The following is a 15,808-nucleotide window of genomic DNA, read 5'->3' as shown; positions in this document are numbered from 1 at the left end:
TTCCTTGTGATGAAACGGGCAGAAAAGTAAACAGATACAATTTAGTTCATTAATCCTTGCTCGGAATTTGATTTGCCGTCCCGTTCCAGAAACCGTTCCTTGTTTATAGATAAATGAAACAGTTTCTTGCGGAAACTTGGCTAGTTCGCCGCAATCGCTCCCGCTCTCTGCTCTGATTGTTTTTTTACCGCCTGAACCATTACTTTCTTGTTTGTAGTTTTTAGAAATTGTGCTGTGGAAAAAATTTTTAAATTGAATTGAGTCATTCGTGGCCTTCCGTAATTAGCTGAGCAGGTGTAATCTGAAAATCTCCACCCAAACGTTTCCATCTCATTTTCCATCCTCCTAAGTATCTCTTTACTCATTAGTCAGCAGCTGTGTCTTACTATTTACCGAACTTACATCAAATTCTTGGATTCCTTTCAACCATGTCTGTACAAGAGATCCAATATTCTGACCGTTACGATGATGATACATATGAGTACAGGTAATTCATTTCGTCATTTTCTTCTTCAATCTGTTTCAGAGGTATCTATTTACCTAGTGGACTCCGAAGTTTTTACTTGCAAATAAGAGAACTTTCCCTCTTACTTCCTTTGGAGTTGGAAGGTGAAAGAAACCCTCAATCCATCCAAGGTGGATGAAGAATGGCGGTTGCATTTTTACCCTCTCGATGTCACGTGTTATCAGGTACATCCTAATTACATGGCGAAGCATGTACCCTCTGCGCATCTCAGCCTTTTAAATGGCGGCTCAACTTGAAATGCAACCACCTTGCTTCATCCGCCTTGCATTCCATCCTTAAACTTTCATAGAGAACATTTGTGGTCCCTAAACACGATTTGTTTTTCTAAGGATAAGTAGAGCCTGATTTTGTGGCTGTCCATCAAGTATGTATCATGCTAGAGGTGTTGTCAGGGAAGTTGCTACTTGTTTACATTCCGTCTGCAAGCGACCACAATCCATTAGTCCAAGGAGGAACGAGGATTGACTCTGCCCTTAATTGGGCCATGGTCAATCCTCGGCAGCTATTGGATGATTACAAGTCCATTGAAGTCTTTGAAGCAACATTGATAGATTCAACTCTCTCTTTCTTAAGTGTCTGACCTCAACTAAATTATTTCCATGAATTTGAATCCTTATCGAACCTTTTTTTGTTTTGTTTTTCAGACACGTCATATTACCCGTAGCTCTCGCGAAAGATGTTCCAAAATCTCATTTGATGACTGAAACTGAATGGCGAAATTTAGGAGTACAGCAAAGTCCTGGATGGGTGCATTTCATGTGCCACACACCTGGTAATATAGTTGAAACGTCTTCTTTTTTTCCATCCTCCCCATTTGTTTTTTTTAAAAAAAATAGAACGAATAGGTCTCAGGTGTTTTTGTGGCGTACAATAAGAGTAACCAGTATGGCCTGTCATTTTCTCTCATAAGATTGTGCAAAGTCCCTACTTTTTCTGGAGAAACAAAACTGGGCATGGTGGGAGAAAACATGAACCCATTAAAGTTAGATTGATGCAAAGCTCGCAGTTTAGAACTAAGCACCTCGATGACGACTGCCTGCCTCCCCATATTGACTGATTTTTGCATGGATGTCCTCAGTAACGAGTATTGCATCAAATCTGAAAGCACAATGTCAGACCATACAAAGCGGCACCACAGCTAAGCTGTTAAAGTATGTCAGGCAATGTAAGTTCTATCCGATGATCATCATAAACCTTTCTGTCTTTTTTTTTTTTACAGAGCCTCATGTTTTGCTGTTTCGACGTCTGAAGCCAAATGCACAGATCAATAAAAGAAATATTGCCACAAACGTGCAATCATGTGTTCGTGTTGGTGGGAACTGAAGGATAATAGAAAATTGCAATCAAATTTTGTAAATAGTATGTACATAAGCGTTAAACTGATGAAGAAGTCAGATATACTGCTAGTCAGATTTCTGAATATCAGTTTCTTTTAGGTAAGTAAGGATATTTATTGACTTAATATCCAAATATAATTGAGTCTTAAAGAAAAAAATTGGAGATTTATAAGCAATAAAATACTACTTTGTGTTTAACTCATGATATTGTTGTATGATTCAGGAATTTTTTAGAGTGGTCTTTATAGGGTGAATATTAGCAAGAAACATACATCTGAGTTTGAAAAGGTCCAAAACACCTTTTTTCTACTTTAAAGAAAAGAATAAAACTTTCAGTAGCGAAAAATTCATTTTTCATTGGCGTGATATTTAAAACATCATAGAAAACAACAGCTTGTGGTTTCAACCTCCAGGAATTCTGCACATTATGGCCACTGTGCAATTAGCATCACGAAAACACAAAATCATTTTACAATAACAGCTCAAAAATTCACTTCAAGTAGTGATGACATCGGGAGTGTAAAAGTAAAAACAGCTGATATTAAGACTTCTAGGTTAGATGAATATATTTCAGTTTTCAGTCTGCTCTGCACTGTCGACTTGTGCTGATCATAAAAAATAATAATCCAATTTATTCCTGGTGAGTTTCAATGTTGTTATTTAATTCAACATTTTGGTGACCTCGACGTGATTATAAAAGAGATGCAGTGAGCTTTTGCTCTCCGTCTCGAAAAGTAATGCAGTAGGCTTTTGCCTTCCGTTACTTCTAACATATATTATAAAGGTTAGAGATGCAGTGAGCTTTTGCTCTCCGTCTCAAGAAGAGATGCAGTGAGCTTTTGCTCTCCATCTCAAGAAGAGATGCAGTGAGCTTTTGCTCTCCATCTCAAAAAGGGATGCAGTGAGCTTTTGCTCTCCCTCTCTTGTACCAATGCAGAAGCCTCGCCTTCCATTGGTACGGGTGTGCCATGAGATCTAACATTGCTCTTCACACCCGCCCTTCAGCTGAATAAAAATAAAAATAAAAATGATATAAAAATCCAGGCCTGGTGACGGCTTTTAGCCAAGTAAATTAAAAGCATAAAAATGCAGTGAGCTTTCGCTCTCCGTTTCCCATTGTTTTTTGACATGCAGTGAGCTTTTGCTCTCCGTGTCTCTAATATATGAATGAGCTTTTGCCGTACTAATCTTAACTCCAATCTAACAATAAAATGAGACCTAAGTGAGAAGAAAAAGTATGACCTAAGTGAGCAAACATTTTAATGAAATATGATCCGAGAAGTATGAAGAGTATGAGTTACAAGATAGAGGTTAAACGACAGAACATATGCAGAGACAAGCTAAAATAAATATTGATGGAGTTAATATGCGGAACGGCAAGAGCGAACGCGAAATTTAATTTGGAATCATATGTTGATTCAGAAACTCGAGGAGCTCCTGCGCAACAAAAAACAGCTGACTAACAGTACTGCCAAGGTGACGACAGTTGAATTTGCTGAAAAGGAATGAAGCGCAGACGACAGAGTGCGAAAGTGGATGCTCAAGTTGGTGTACCTGCAACCAGTCGTTTTGAACCCATGAGCTTTGGTGCGGAACGAGATGATTTGACAATTGCAAAAAGACAAATAGAGCATCAATTAGATGGGCTGTCGCAATCCGTCACAGCAAGTGAACAGAATGTTGCTGAAATAAAAATCCGGTATGAAGACTCTAAGCAAATGTTGCCAACATTCATTCGAACTTTCTATAAATTGTATGGTCATAGTAGAGATGACAGTGAACTTTTGAACTTTGAGAAAAAGTATTACAGTGTAATGGCAGAAGCCAAGAGATTGATACAATGCAATGATTCCACTGAATCAAAGCAAACCAGAGATAAAACTCACCTTAAATTACCTCAACTACCGAGATTCTATGGGGACAGCAAGGAGTGGACTTCTTTTCGTCAGACTTTCGAATCATTGGTGCATCAAGATAACAATTTCTCTAATGTCATAAAATTCCATCTTTTGACATCGGCATTGCGTGGAAAGGGTGCTGAAGTCATTAAGGGTGTCGAATTTTCCTCGGAAAATTATTCAGTGGCACTAGAGTTATTAAGTGACAAATTTGAAAACAAGAAAATTTTATTAAATAATTATATGCGAAAGCTGTTCGGGAAAATTGAAAGGAAAACTCAGAAAATGACCGCTCAAGATCTTGAAAAATTGTACAACAATGTCCATCAAACTTTGCAAGCGCTGGCTGCAATGAATGTAAACACTGAATCGTGGGACCCGATGATCGCATATGTGATAACGTCCAAGTTCGACACAGCTACCCTGACAGAATGGGAAAGAACTATTAATGACACACTAGAGAAATTTTGGAAAATTGAAGATTGTTCAACAACACACAAAAACGAATTAAATGAGTGTGAAATCTTATTCACAAGCACAACGGAACGAGCTAACGATGGACGATTCGTGGTAGAACTGCCGTTCAAAAACGATCCCAAATGCTTAGGTGACTCAAAAAAGGTGGCACTAAAACGTCTGTCTAAGAGTCGTATTTGACGCGTCAGCTAAAACTTCGTCCGGCAAGTCTTTAAATGACATTCTGCTAGCTGGCCCGACAATTCAAGACGAATTATTCGATGTTCTGCTGCGATTTCGTGAATATCCCATAGTATTAACTGCAGACGTTACAAAGATGTACCGGCAAGTGTGGATTAAAGAAGAGCATAGATCGCTTCAGCGCATTCTATGGCGTGACTCACCTAACATGAAAATACAAGTGTACGAACTGAATACGGTTACATATGGAACAACTAGCGCTCCCTTCCTTGCTATAAGATCACTACGAGAAGCAGCTACACGTGAAAAATCAAAACATCCGCAAGCGGCAGAAAGTATTTTATCATCATTCTATGTTGACGATTTTTTGGGGGGAGGGGAGACAGTCAATGAAGTTAAAATGTTAAAAATAGACGTGGAAAAAATCTTAACACCATATGGATTTGATCTAAGAAAATGGGCGTCAAACAACTCAAGTGTTCTTCAAGAATGTCAAAATCACCAAGAAGCGTTGTACTTCAACACAGAGGAAGAAGTGAAAGTTCTCGGTATAGAGTGGAACCCAAATTGCGACACATTCTGCTTCAATTCAGTTCCTCCAAGCACTCTACATACAAAATTAACAAAAGAATAATCTTAGCAGAATCCTCGAAACTCTACGATCCACTGGGTTTCGCATCTCCTATCGTAATTAGGGCGAAGTTTCTGTTGCAAAAGCTGTGGCAGCTGAAGTTAGATTGGGATGTAATCGCACCAAGTGAGTTAGCAAGGCAATGGTTACAGTTACGAGAGGAAATGATATATCTTAAGGGTATAAAAATCTCCAGGCATCTACAAATATCAAGAAGATGTACATCATTCGTCGTTCACGGATTTTCAGACGCATCTCTTCAAGGGTACGGAGCGTGTTTATATGCAGTGTGCAAGAATGACGAAGGTGTAACGTCTAGCTTAATCTGTTCAAAGTCCAGGGTAGCGCCACTAAAGCCATGCTCATTGCCGCGCTTAGAACTGGCTGCTGCTTTGTTACTCATCAGGCTGACCAGGAAGGTTGTAGCAGCTCTGAAAACTAAACCAGCAAAACTTTACTTCTGGTCTGACTCAACAATCACCCTGCACTGGATCAATAGCACAGCAAATAGATGGAATATGTTTGTGTGCAATAGAGTTTCAGAAATACAAAATGTCGATGTTGAACTCCAGTAATGAATTCAAGGCCAATTACTCCAGTTTCTAGCTCTCCACTGGATTTTGCTGCATTAACTCCAGGACATTTCTTAATAGGAAGACCGTTGACTTCCTTGCCACTTTCATCTGCTAAACTCACTGTACAACCATTATTACAACATTGGCAACATCTAAACAAGGTCATGGACGAATTTTGGCAACGATGGAGGAACGAATATCTTCAAATTCTTCAAACATTCAAACATTCAATAAATGGCATGTGAAACATGAAAATATTCAGATTGAAACATTAGTGCTTGTGAAAGACGATAATCTACCCCCATTATGCTGGAATTTGGCCCGTGTAACAAAGGTCCATCCCGGAACAGATGGTGTGGTCCGCGTAGTGACATTAAAAACTGAATTCCGTGACAACATTGTGCGCCCCGTTTCAAAAATATGTCCAATCCTCGCTGCCAAAGATTAGGGTAAATGAGAATGAAAATTAATACAGTTGATTTTATAATTTTACAGTTAAAATTATTACAGTATTACACAGTTAATGAAAATTTATAATACTTTAAAAAAAAAAATTGATGTTCTAATTACAATATTTGGATGTTAATAACAACCCTTTTGAGCAAAGCTCAAGGGGGGAGAATGTAAAAGTAAAAACAGCTGATATTAAGACTTCTAGGTTAGATGAATATATTTCAGTTTTCAGTCTGCTCTACACTGTCGACTTGTGCTGATCATAAAAAATAATAATCCAATTTATTCCTGGTGAGTTTCAATGTTGTTATTTAATTCAACAGGGAGCATTACCAGAATATGTAACCTCTCATCGCTGTTGTGTCCCCAAAAGTAAATAAACAAATGTGGGTGACAGGATACACGAAGATTGATTCTTTATATAACGCCATGGAATCTATTGGTGCGATATGTTTTCTTTTAAAATGCTGCTGTACTTAGGAATCTTTACAAGTCGTTTTTCAGCTAATATTTGATTAAATGAAAAAAAGAAGCTTGTTGGTATTCTTATTTTCTACATTTTTTACAAAAATGCATTAAATGAAAGAAAACATTGTGCAAAGCCTTATCATTACAGCTGTCAATGTAATAATGCCTTAGACCTTGAATAGCTTATCATTTCCGATGTCAGAGAAGTGGTTTATACTGTTGCATTTGTTTGTCTCCATGATCTTGTGTTTAATGTATTTGTTTTAAATTTTCTGCAAAAAGAAAGAATTTCATTTTTTGGAAAGAATGATATTGAATTTTGAGGAATTGAAGACGGGTGTTCTTAGAGTACATTGATATTACACATAAAGGAACACTAACACACAAGTACAAGTGTGAAAAAAGTGAAAATATCCATGAGAAAGCACTCTTCTCTGAACTGTTTGCTAATTGCAGTAAGATGTCTATTTTGAAATGATTCTCATTGATGGACATTTCAATACTTTCTTCCTGACATGTACAAGGACCTCTGCTTTAAAGTTAATATGTTTTACATCTTTAATCACTGTTTTAATAGCACTGTTTAAAATCAGCGTTTTACCTCTGTACAAATTATAACTCTTGGAACATTGTTGTGCCAAATCAAAGCGCAGTAAATCCATATTAATCCTCAAGTCTACTAATTACAATTGATGATTCTGCTTTTTGAAATAATAAGATACAATTTATATAAAAGCCCAAATTCAAACATTTATGCCGATGATTATGGATAAAGTTGCGACTCCTCTGCAAAACTCCGTGTATTAAACATATCGACGGTGAAAGTCGGCAATCACATAACTCGTTTGCGGTGTCTGAAAATCTCCGCCTCTACGTCATTTTTTTAAAGGAGAACAAATCGATATTATTTCTTGAAGTTTTTGCAGAATTTTCTTCGCATTGAGAAGAAAAATCGTGACAGTTTTAAAGAATTGCCGTTGAGTAGTTTTCCATTTAAAAAATAAAGTATGACAGGAAGTCTGCGACGTTGCAAACCGAGTTATGTGATTGCCGACTTTCACCGTCGATATTCCATTTGCCTTTTACTGAAAACTTTCTGCTAACTGGATTGCAATTTGCAATTAGTAACTTTTACTGGCTCATGTTAGACATAGCAAATGTGCCATAAATTTCCCTATGCAGATATGTAGATGCTTTAATAGATGAGCCTGCAATTGTAGTGCCTAATTGCGAAATGTGGTCCTACCGACTTAGCACAGCAGAATAGGCCATGCTGATATTGCTGAATGTGAGAATTGATGTTAAGGTCAAAGAATATTTTACTCTTTTTTGATAGAGTAAATTTGTTACATAACCTTCCCAACAAGAACTATGTCAATAAATTATATTTCCTCTCCTTTTTTTGTTTCAGCCATTCCCAAAGTACTGTGATTTTAATACATATTAATATTTGATTTACTGCCTCAACAAAGAGACACACTCCACAATCACCAATTGAAATCAGCAGTACCTGTAAGTCCTTTGTTATTCCCAACAGAAATTCTATGTTTCTTTTACAGAAAAACTAGATATTAAAATTGTCTAATGAACTGCATCAACCTATGCAGCCTTTGTACAAAGCCAATCGTGATCAGAATGTTGATTACTGACTGTGCAGCTCATGTTTTAGTCCTGAAGTCTTAAAAGTCCACCTTTTGAATAGTAAATGACTTCATACCACCATCTCGAGCATCAGAAGAATACAGGGTGATCCAAAAGTCCCTTCCATCCCCTCTAACTTTTTACCTAATTGAGGTAAAGATTTGAAACTTGAGGGACATTCCTAGATCAAAGGGAGCTACTTTTTGGCCCCCCTAAAATTTTCAGGGGGGCCCCCCTTGGGGGGCAACGACCCCCAACTTTTAATTTTCAAATGGGAAGACCCCCTTTGTGATAGCTCGTTCGAAAGAGCATAAGAAAAGAAAACTTTTCGCGCAAACCCGAAGTCAATATCTCAAACCGTTTCAAAATGGCGGCCGGTTAAAGTTCAAAATAGCCGAAAATTCACACCGGTTATTTGTCGATGGATTTGTGCGAAAATCAGTATGTAGGGGTATTTTGACACGAGAAAAACGAATTTGACGTTAGATTTTCAAAAAAACCGAAATTTCCAAAATGGCCGCCGGTTAAAGTTCAAAATGACCAAAAATTGATTTTTTTAGAAATCTAAGTTCAAATTTGTTTGTCTTATGCCATAATACTCTCAAATTTCAAGTTTTAGGCAAATCCATCAGCAAAAAACCGAGGTGACAATTTTCGGCCATTTAAAACTTTAACCGGCGGCCATTTTGGAAATTTCGGTTTTTTTGAAAATCTAACGTCAAATTCGTTTTTCTCGTGTCAAAATACCCCTATTTACCGATTTTCGCGCAAATCCATCGACAAATAACCGGTGTGAATTTTCGGCCATTTTGAACTTTAACCGGCCGCCATTTTGAAACGGTTTGAGATATTGACTTCGGGTTTGCGCGAAAAGTTTTCTTTTTTTATGCTCTTTCGAACGAGCTATCACAAAGGGGGTCTTCCCATTTGAAAATTAAAAGTTGGGGGTCGTTGCCCCCCAAGGGGGGCCCCCCTGAAAATTTTAGGGGGGCCAAAAAGTAGCTCCCTTTGATCTAGGAATGTCCCTCAAGTTTCAAATCTTTACCTCAATTAGGTAAAAAGTTAGAGGGGGTGGAAGGGACTTTTGGATCACCCTGTAATATTTTTGATGAAGTACAATAATTTCAAACAGTAATATTTTAAGAGATGGTAATAAAATGACCGAAGTCTGTGAAATATGTTTGCCTCACTTCCCTCTGATTTCTATTGTTCTGAATCAAAATGGATCTTTGACTAATCACTCCTGGCTTATTACAAATGAGCATGAAATTTGAACCTTTCTACAGGTACTCATACCTGATTTGTGACTGTGTGGTTGAGATAAAGAATTATTAGCAGTGTTTAAACAAGAAAAGTAGGATGTTCAAAGGCTATTTTTAGTGTCTACATATGTAGTTTTGGCTCACAATCCACTAAAGTAATGAGAGTTTAAATAGAAAGCAGGTATCCCAAGGAGGTAAAAAGGAAGAAATAGCTGAGAGAATTTTTGGTGAAAAAACATCTATCCATGAATAAATGAAAAAAAAAAGTAGTGTAGTAAATCTGGATCTGGGTTTAAATGACAAAGATCTCCCACCAAGATTCCTCTGTTAAGTGTTCTTTGGAATGAAAATTTTACGAAAAATCACACCGAGGACACATTTACACTCTGAAAACGATCATATTACTTTCTCTCCCTTCTTCAATAAAACGTCTCACATTTACTCAGGATTTGAGGTTGTCTAAACTGCCAATTTAGCTTGTTGGCAATGCTGAATAAGTTTCAGGTTTTTAGACAGTCATTTTTTCATGCTTTGTCTCAAAATATTGTTTCAGTAGGTAGATATCATTCTAGCATGAAATCTTTTTTTTAACCCATGTCTGGAAGGGTAACTTAAGTTTTCCAACTTTACAAGAAAGTAATTTAGTTTTACCTCATTTTCTTCCTCTGGTTTATTGAAAAAACATCCCATTCTTGACTGTTTCATGTTATGCCTTTAAATTTGTTTAAAAATACATGCTGCTGAATATGCAAAAAGTTATTCATGGATTTTCGTGAATCATGTGACGTACACGCAAAGACTTGTTCACTGATAGATCTAAATCATTTGGCTCAGCTTTCAAATTTAGAAATGGGAAAAATCTTAAAGATTTAACTTATACTGTACCACTCACTTTTTGTAATTTTCAGTCAATTTTTTAACTAGATCACGATAATACAAAGAGATAAAAACATACATAAATTGCATCTATTACATAACTCCACTCAGTTGATTTTGCCGTGGTAAAATATTGAACAATTTCTTTTGAATTATTTTAAGTAATGCTCTTAAATCTGTGCCTAAACGTAGTACAGTTTATAAGCAGAAATCATTGAAATGCCAAGCTGCTGTTTCTGCTTCCAGTGTTTTTTTAAATTAAATTTTCCTATTTCCTATTTTTTGGTGAAAGGGTTTATGTTTGACGGGAGCTGTCATAATCATGGAGCTTTTGTATTGAAGAGAAATATATTTCAGAAATAAACACTGTGATTGTTTTTATCGAAGTTTGTACTTACTCATCCAACTTCTTGGCTTTCCTACAATGCATCGTGGTTAGATCAGACCTAATCTTAAGAATAAAGGTAATCACGGAATAAATGTAATTGATAGCTATTTTTACTGTGTACCATAAGTACCACCTTGGCAAGTGCCCAGCTAAATTGGCAGTTTCTCAGAAGTTGAAGTTACAAAAAAGTTGAAGTCCTAATGTTAATTAATTTGCAAGCAGGCATTAAAAGTAATAGATCAATATCACTAGTTCTAATAATGGACCTCTTGACAAGGTATGAAATAGAAATAAAGCACTACGTAACATATTTTCTGCTCAGAATCTAGAGGGAAATTATGTACATATGAGAAGTCTGGAAATCAGTTTCTTAATAATGCTTAGAAGTGTTTGGAAGCAGCAGTATTACTAGTTCTAATAATGAACCTCTTGACAAGGTATGAAATAAAGCACTACATAACATATTTTCTGCTCAGAATCTAGAAACAAATGATTCACACATGGGAAGTCTGGAAATCAGTTTCTTAATAATGCATATAAGTGTTTAAAATTAAGATAAGTTAAATGGCGAAAGTACAAACGACATCAAATTTCCATTTGACCATTGTTTAAAATGCTTGTTCTTATCTCGTCCAGAAGTTGATATCCAAACTTCCCATTGTGAAGATTGTTTCCAACATAAAATCAGAGAATTGTCGCTAAAAACCGGATATTTCTTTTCTCCCCATTCTGAGCTACATTCAGGCTTCAATTGGTATTCTCTGTAGACGGGGCTTTAAAAGCAAGACTAAATGAAGAATTTGATTCCCCCCCCCCCCCCCCCCGGTAACTTTGGAGAAAATCTTAGATTTTCATCCAAGAAGTCAGTAGAAATCAGGAAATTTCAGGGAAATTAAAAAAATCAAGAATATTGCAGACACCATATTCTCCCCATTCCGAGCTAGATTTAGGTTTAAAATTGGTAGGTTTGCTCTGTCGACTGAGCTTTAAAAGCGAGACAATAAATGAAAAATTTGATCTCTCCCCCTCCCCCCCCCCCCAACTTTTGAGAAAATCTTGTTTTTTTTTTCGGAAAAACGCGGAAGCAAATCTCAGATTTTCATCCGAGAAAATTAAGAATATTGCAGACACCATATTCTCCACGCAAGTGCTACAAGCGCGAAGCGGCAACGTTTCGACGGACAAGGAGGTACAGACGCGTCGATTTAAATTTCGCGCGCTCTTTTTCTCCCGCCATACGTTCATCGCCCAATCCGCGTCGAGGCCGCTGTCATGATTTATGATCTGCTCCGTCAGAGCGCAGCAGTGGACCTTGTTCTCTGCTCTGCACATCAGCGATGTCATGCCGGTCTGCTCAGTTCGCCAACAGTTTTCTCCTCCGAATCGGTATCGTTTCGTCCTTTCGAATGTGAGCACACGTGATACCCTCTAATTATGTTCGTGACTTGCACCAAAGCCGAAAGCGATGCTTTTCTGTCGCAGACGGACGGTTGTCTCATTCCGGGGTAAGGATCCTTATTCCAATTCAAAGTCTTTGAAATTCACTGTGAAAAATGAAATTTCAGGGATTTTACTCAAGAATTTTGTATGGTTTTTCCGCGCCACCGCTTCCATAGTATCGGCTTCTTTCTCTGCTTCTTTTATCTCTTTTATTTTAAAATTTATCTTGTGATTTTACATTAAAGGTGTAAGTAGCCAAATTAGCTAGAGCACCGATCGGAAATAAATGTATTTTATATCTCACCCTGTTTCTTCAAGCAAACTTTATTAATTTGAGCACATGACCAAGTAATGTGCAACTCTGAAAGTGGAAAAACTTGTTCCCCTGGTTTCACTGTTTCGGTTTAGTCATATCGTCCTCTGATTGGCGGACGATTTAAGTGAGTTATATGATTTTCTCACCAAACGAGCTCAATTTCCTCGTACCTAAATAACTTTCTCTTCGTTGGGTTTCGTAAATTATGACCGTCTTCGGGAAACTTTTTTTTAAAAAAAAAAAAAAAAAAAAAAAAAATCAATAACTGGATTATACTTGTACTGCATGTAATACCCGTGGCAAGCAATTTCCTGAAACAGTACTGCATGTCATCCTAGCCTTTTTAAAATTGAATCCGTAGATAACGAGATACTCCTAAAATTTTAATGTCACCTAACGTAGGCATATTTTTTGCTAAACCCAATGTTCGTGAGCCATCATGTACAGAATTATTTTTAGTCTACTTTACCCGAAATCAACGGTCAATGAGGCGACTAAGATTTTAAATGAAGGGTTATACTCGAAACGTAGAAGCATTTACAGTAGGTATTTAATTCAAGCAGAAGTAAAAACTGTTTGAGACTAAGTACTCAAAACTTCGTTCTCATTTAGCTTCTTGTTACCGGTAACCGGTTTTTTACAACCAAAAAATACCGCGACGATAACAGAAAAACTCATGATGACCGCCCTTCTATCAAGGAAAAACTCTATGGTCGCAAAAATCAAGGAAATAGGTATTTAAAGCACCTTAACCCCCTTTTAGGTATATATTATTGCTGAAAACGTCATCGATAGCCCCTTCCTGCTCTGTAGCTTAATTAATTTCGTCCCGATATCACGAATCGAAAAAATTGGCTCTTAATTTAAGATAGATTGGACAAGTTGGGTCTGGTTTGGAACAGTGTTGAACAAGAGATGAGGGTATGAGGGAATGACAGCCAGCAGAACTGTCGTCGTGCTGAGGGAAGAACGCCGTATGAACATTCAAGAGTTGCCAAATTTCCCCGGATAAAATATGTATTTTATGAGAAAGTTCTGCAAATCTCTCCTTAGAATTTTGAGATATTTTAGATTGAATTCTGTACAAAGTTGTCTAAAAAATTGGACAAAAAATATCCAGCAGTTTCCTCGAAAATCCGTAAAGGCTCATACGGCGTTCTGTGTAAGAAAGGTTAACTGAGAGACTGTTTGGGTATCAAGGAGAAACGAATTGTAAAATCTAAAAAAATTAATCCGTTTTTTTAAAACTTAAAATTGCCCGTAAAAATTGTGAAAAAAGGAAGGCGTCTTTTCATTAGGTTACGAGCTAGGCACGGCTTGTGGCGCCACGTAACGAAAATGGTTGCAAATAGCAAATAAAAAAAAAATGATAATAATTTAAAATGCCCGTGAAAGTCGTGAGAAAAAGAAAAAAAATCATATCTGGAACAATTTGTCCATAATTTTTACGGAGTTTTCAAGCATGAAAGTTTTAAAAAAAAAATCTCGTCTCAAACGAATTTCGCATTACTCTCTTCATAAACTGTTTTACAAGTTTTTTTTTTTTTTTTTTTTTTTTTTTTTTCCGTTTATCTTTAGTTATTTTACCCCGCGCAATTATGCACGTTTGTCCGAGTTCTTCTTTCATGTATGGAAATACATTTTTTCGTGTATTTTTCTCTCTCTGGCGTAATTTTTTCATGAGTTTCCCCACGATCCCTCTGTGTGAGAAATACTCTCCGCTCACTGATCATCCTCCACTGTTTAGTCAGGGAAACGCTTGAAAATGGCAGGAGCGGATCCAGCAATTTGGCAACACAGGATTTCCTCCATTTAAACCTATGTTAAATAATCGATTCTTGTCGGAGCACCTGGCCCCTTCGAGAATCGATACATTTTCACAGGTTTAAATAGGGAAAAAACAATGTTGCCAATTTGCTGGAAAATGGGGGCGCGGGCGGTCGCGGTCCCACCCCTGGAGCGACCAGTCTCCGCCGATGACCTTTGTCGATGCTGATTTCGTCCTCGGCAAAGGCAAGCCTTTCCTGTCTGTTTTTCGCCGCTGCATCTGGTTCAGCATAAGTTCATTCACAAAATATGAAAATGTCTGTCACCCGATTCCTGTGCGTTTTGCTTGATATGGCACCTTGCTCACCTCCGTCTGCTCTGTCGTGGCTATGCCTATGGTGTCATAGGCTCGAGTTCTGACTCACTTGTCCTCAGCTGCCAGTTTTGAGACTTTTGTGGCTGAACATAGCTTTTTATGTGTGATTCCGAGCACAATTTGACAACCATCACCGGTGCGGGACGGTGCCCATGGCGCACGACAAGTCGTTCACTCTCTGGGTCGCCGCTCTCTGGTCCCGGTGGCGTGGCGTGCTTTGCGATATATCGATTGATCTGCCATTTAAACCTATGGAAAAGGGTCGAAAACAGGGTGTTCGCAACGAACAACTTAATAATCGATTCTTTACCACAGCTTCAAATGGGGAAATATCGATAATCGATCATTCATCAGCCACTGCTCTGCCCCCCCCCCCCCCCCCCAGGCATCGCATCGGTGTGTGCGGAAAGTAAATCAGAATTATGAAATGAAGGCTATAAAGTTATGACAAGAAAAATTATGAAGATGAAAAGTTTAATGGTGATTTTGAAAAATCTAAACATATGTTTACATATTTTTATACTTTTATATTTTACATTTTTATAGTCTAAATCTCTTTTTATAAATTCAAAGATTCTCTACTATGAAATCTTTATTAAGGAGGTTTATACTTTTCACGCCTGTAAAGTGCATGTTATTTGAAGAGTTTTCACCAAAAATCGACAGCTGTGATGCGGGTTTGCAATTTAACGTTAATGTGAATTGTAAACCCTCGCAAGCTGCAAACATTTTTGCTCGATGATTCGTTTTGCCGGAAAATTGAGCTGGATTTTGTCGTTAACAAAAGCTATAGGCGCAAAGTTTGTAAAATTTTTAACTGGCAACCCCTTTCATCTTACGGCTACTTCATTCGGTAAATTTCATTTTGCTGAAAAGTAAAATCTCGTTTCCTATGGAATTTCAACGATTTTTCAGGGCTGCGGGTGCGACCCGCATGAATTATCCGATAATTCAATAATGAATTTTTTTTTTTTCAAGATTAAGATCTTACTGTTTCTATGCGTTTCATGGCAAACTGATTTTGCAACTCTGCCCGAGGATTAATCCCCTCTTCATCAGAAAATTAAGGACAAAGGAGGCAAAAAATAGGGTGTACACTGTACAATGTACACCTTGCGTTAATCTGTACATGACATTTTTGAAGTAAAAATCTGCGAAGCCCCCATGTCCCTTCCTAATCAAGGTGGCTGGATGTTA

The 15,808-nt window shown here is 37.5% G+C and overlaps 2 protein-coding genes across 3 annotated transcripts in view; both read left to right on the top strand.

Annotated features, from left to right (window-relative positions):
* The first annotated feature begins 134 nt into the window (after nucleotides 1–134).
* LOC109029540 (cyclin-dependent kinases regulatory subunit 1) lies at nucleotides 135–10,710 on the top strand. 2 transcript variants are annotated; one of them, XR_011899869.1, is made up of 4 exons: nucleotides 136–487; nucleotides 1,171–1,298; nucleotides 1,746–1,962; nucleotides 7,957–10,710. XR_011899869.1 is itself a non-coding variant. In XM_072300384.1 (3 exons), the coding sequence occupies exons 1-3, from the start codon at nucleotides 429–431 to the stop codon at nucleotides 1,847–1,849; spliced, it is 291 nt and encodes a 96-aa protein (XP_072156485.1). In that variant the 5' UTR covers nucleotides 135–428; the 3' UTR covers nucleotides 1,850–8,052. The 2 variants fall into 2 exon arrangements, 1 of the variants encoding a protein (XP_072156485.1); XM_072300384.1 differs by having other exon boundaries at nucleotides 135–487; nucleotides 1,746–8,052.
* Nucleotides 10,711–11,905: 1,195 nt separating this feature from the next.
* LOC109029539 (ciliary microtubule inner protein 2B) overlaps nucleotides 11,906–15,808 on the top strand; it is a 36,913-nt gene continuing 33,010 nt past the window's right edge. Inside the window, exon 1 of the mRNA XM_072300381.1 lies at nucleotides 11,906–12,217. Coding sequence (XP_072156482.1) covers nucleotides 12,147–12,217 — 71 coding nt within the window. The 5' untranslated portion in view covers nucleotides 11,906–12,146. The remainder of the gene's footprint in view (nucleotides 12,218–15,808) is intronic.

The sequence above is a fragment of the Bemisia tabaci genome, chromosome 5 (assembly GCF_918797505.1).
Source record: "Bemisia tabaci chromosome 5, PGI_BMITA_v3".
NCBI lineage: Eukaryota > Metazoa > Arthropoda > Insecta > Hemiptera > Aleyrodidae > Bemisia > Bemisia tabaci.
The sequence above is the reverse complement of the archived record's forward strand: the minus strand, read 5'-3'. Positions and strand labels throughout refer to the sequence as shown.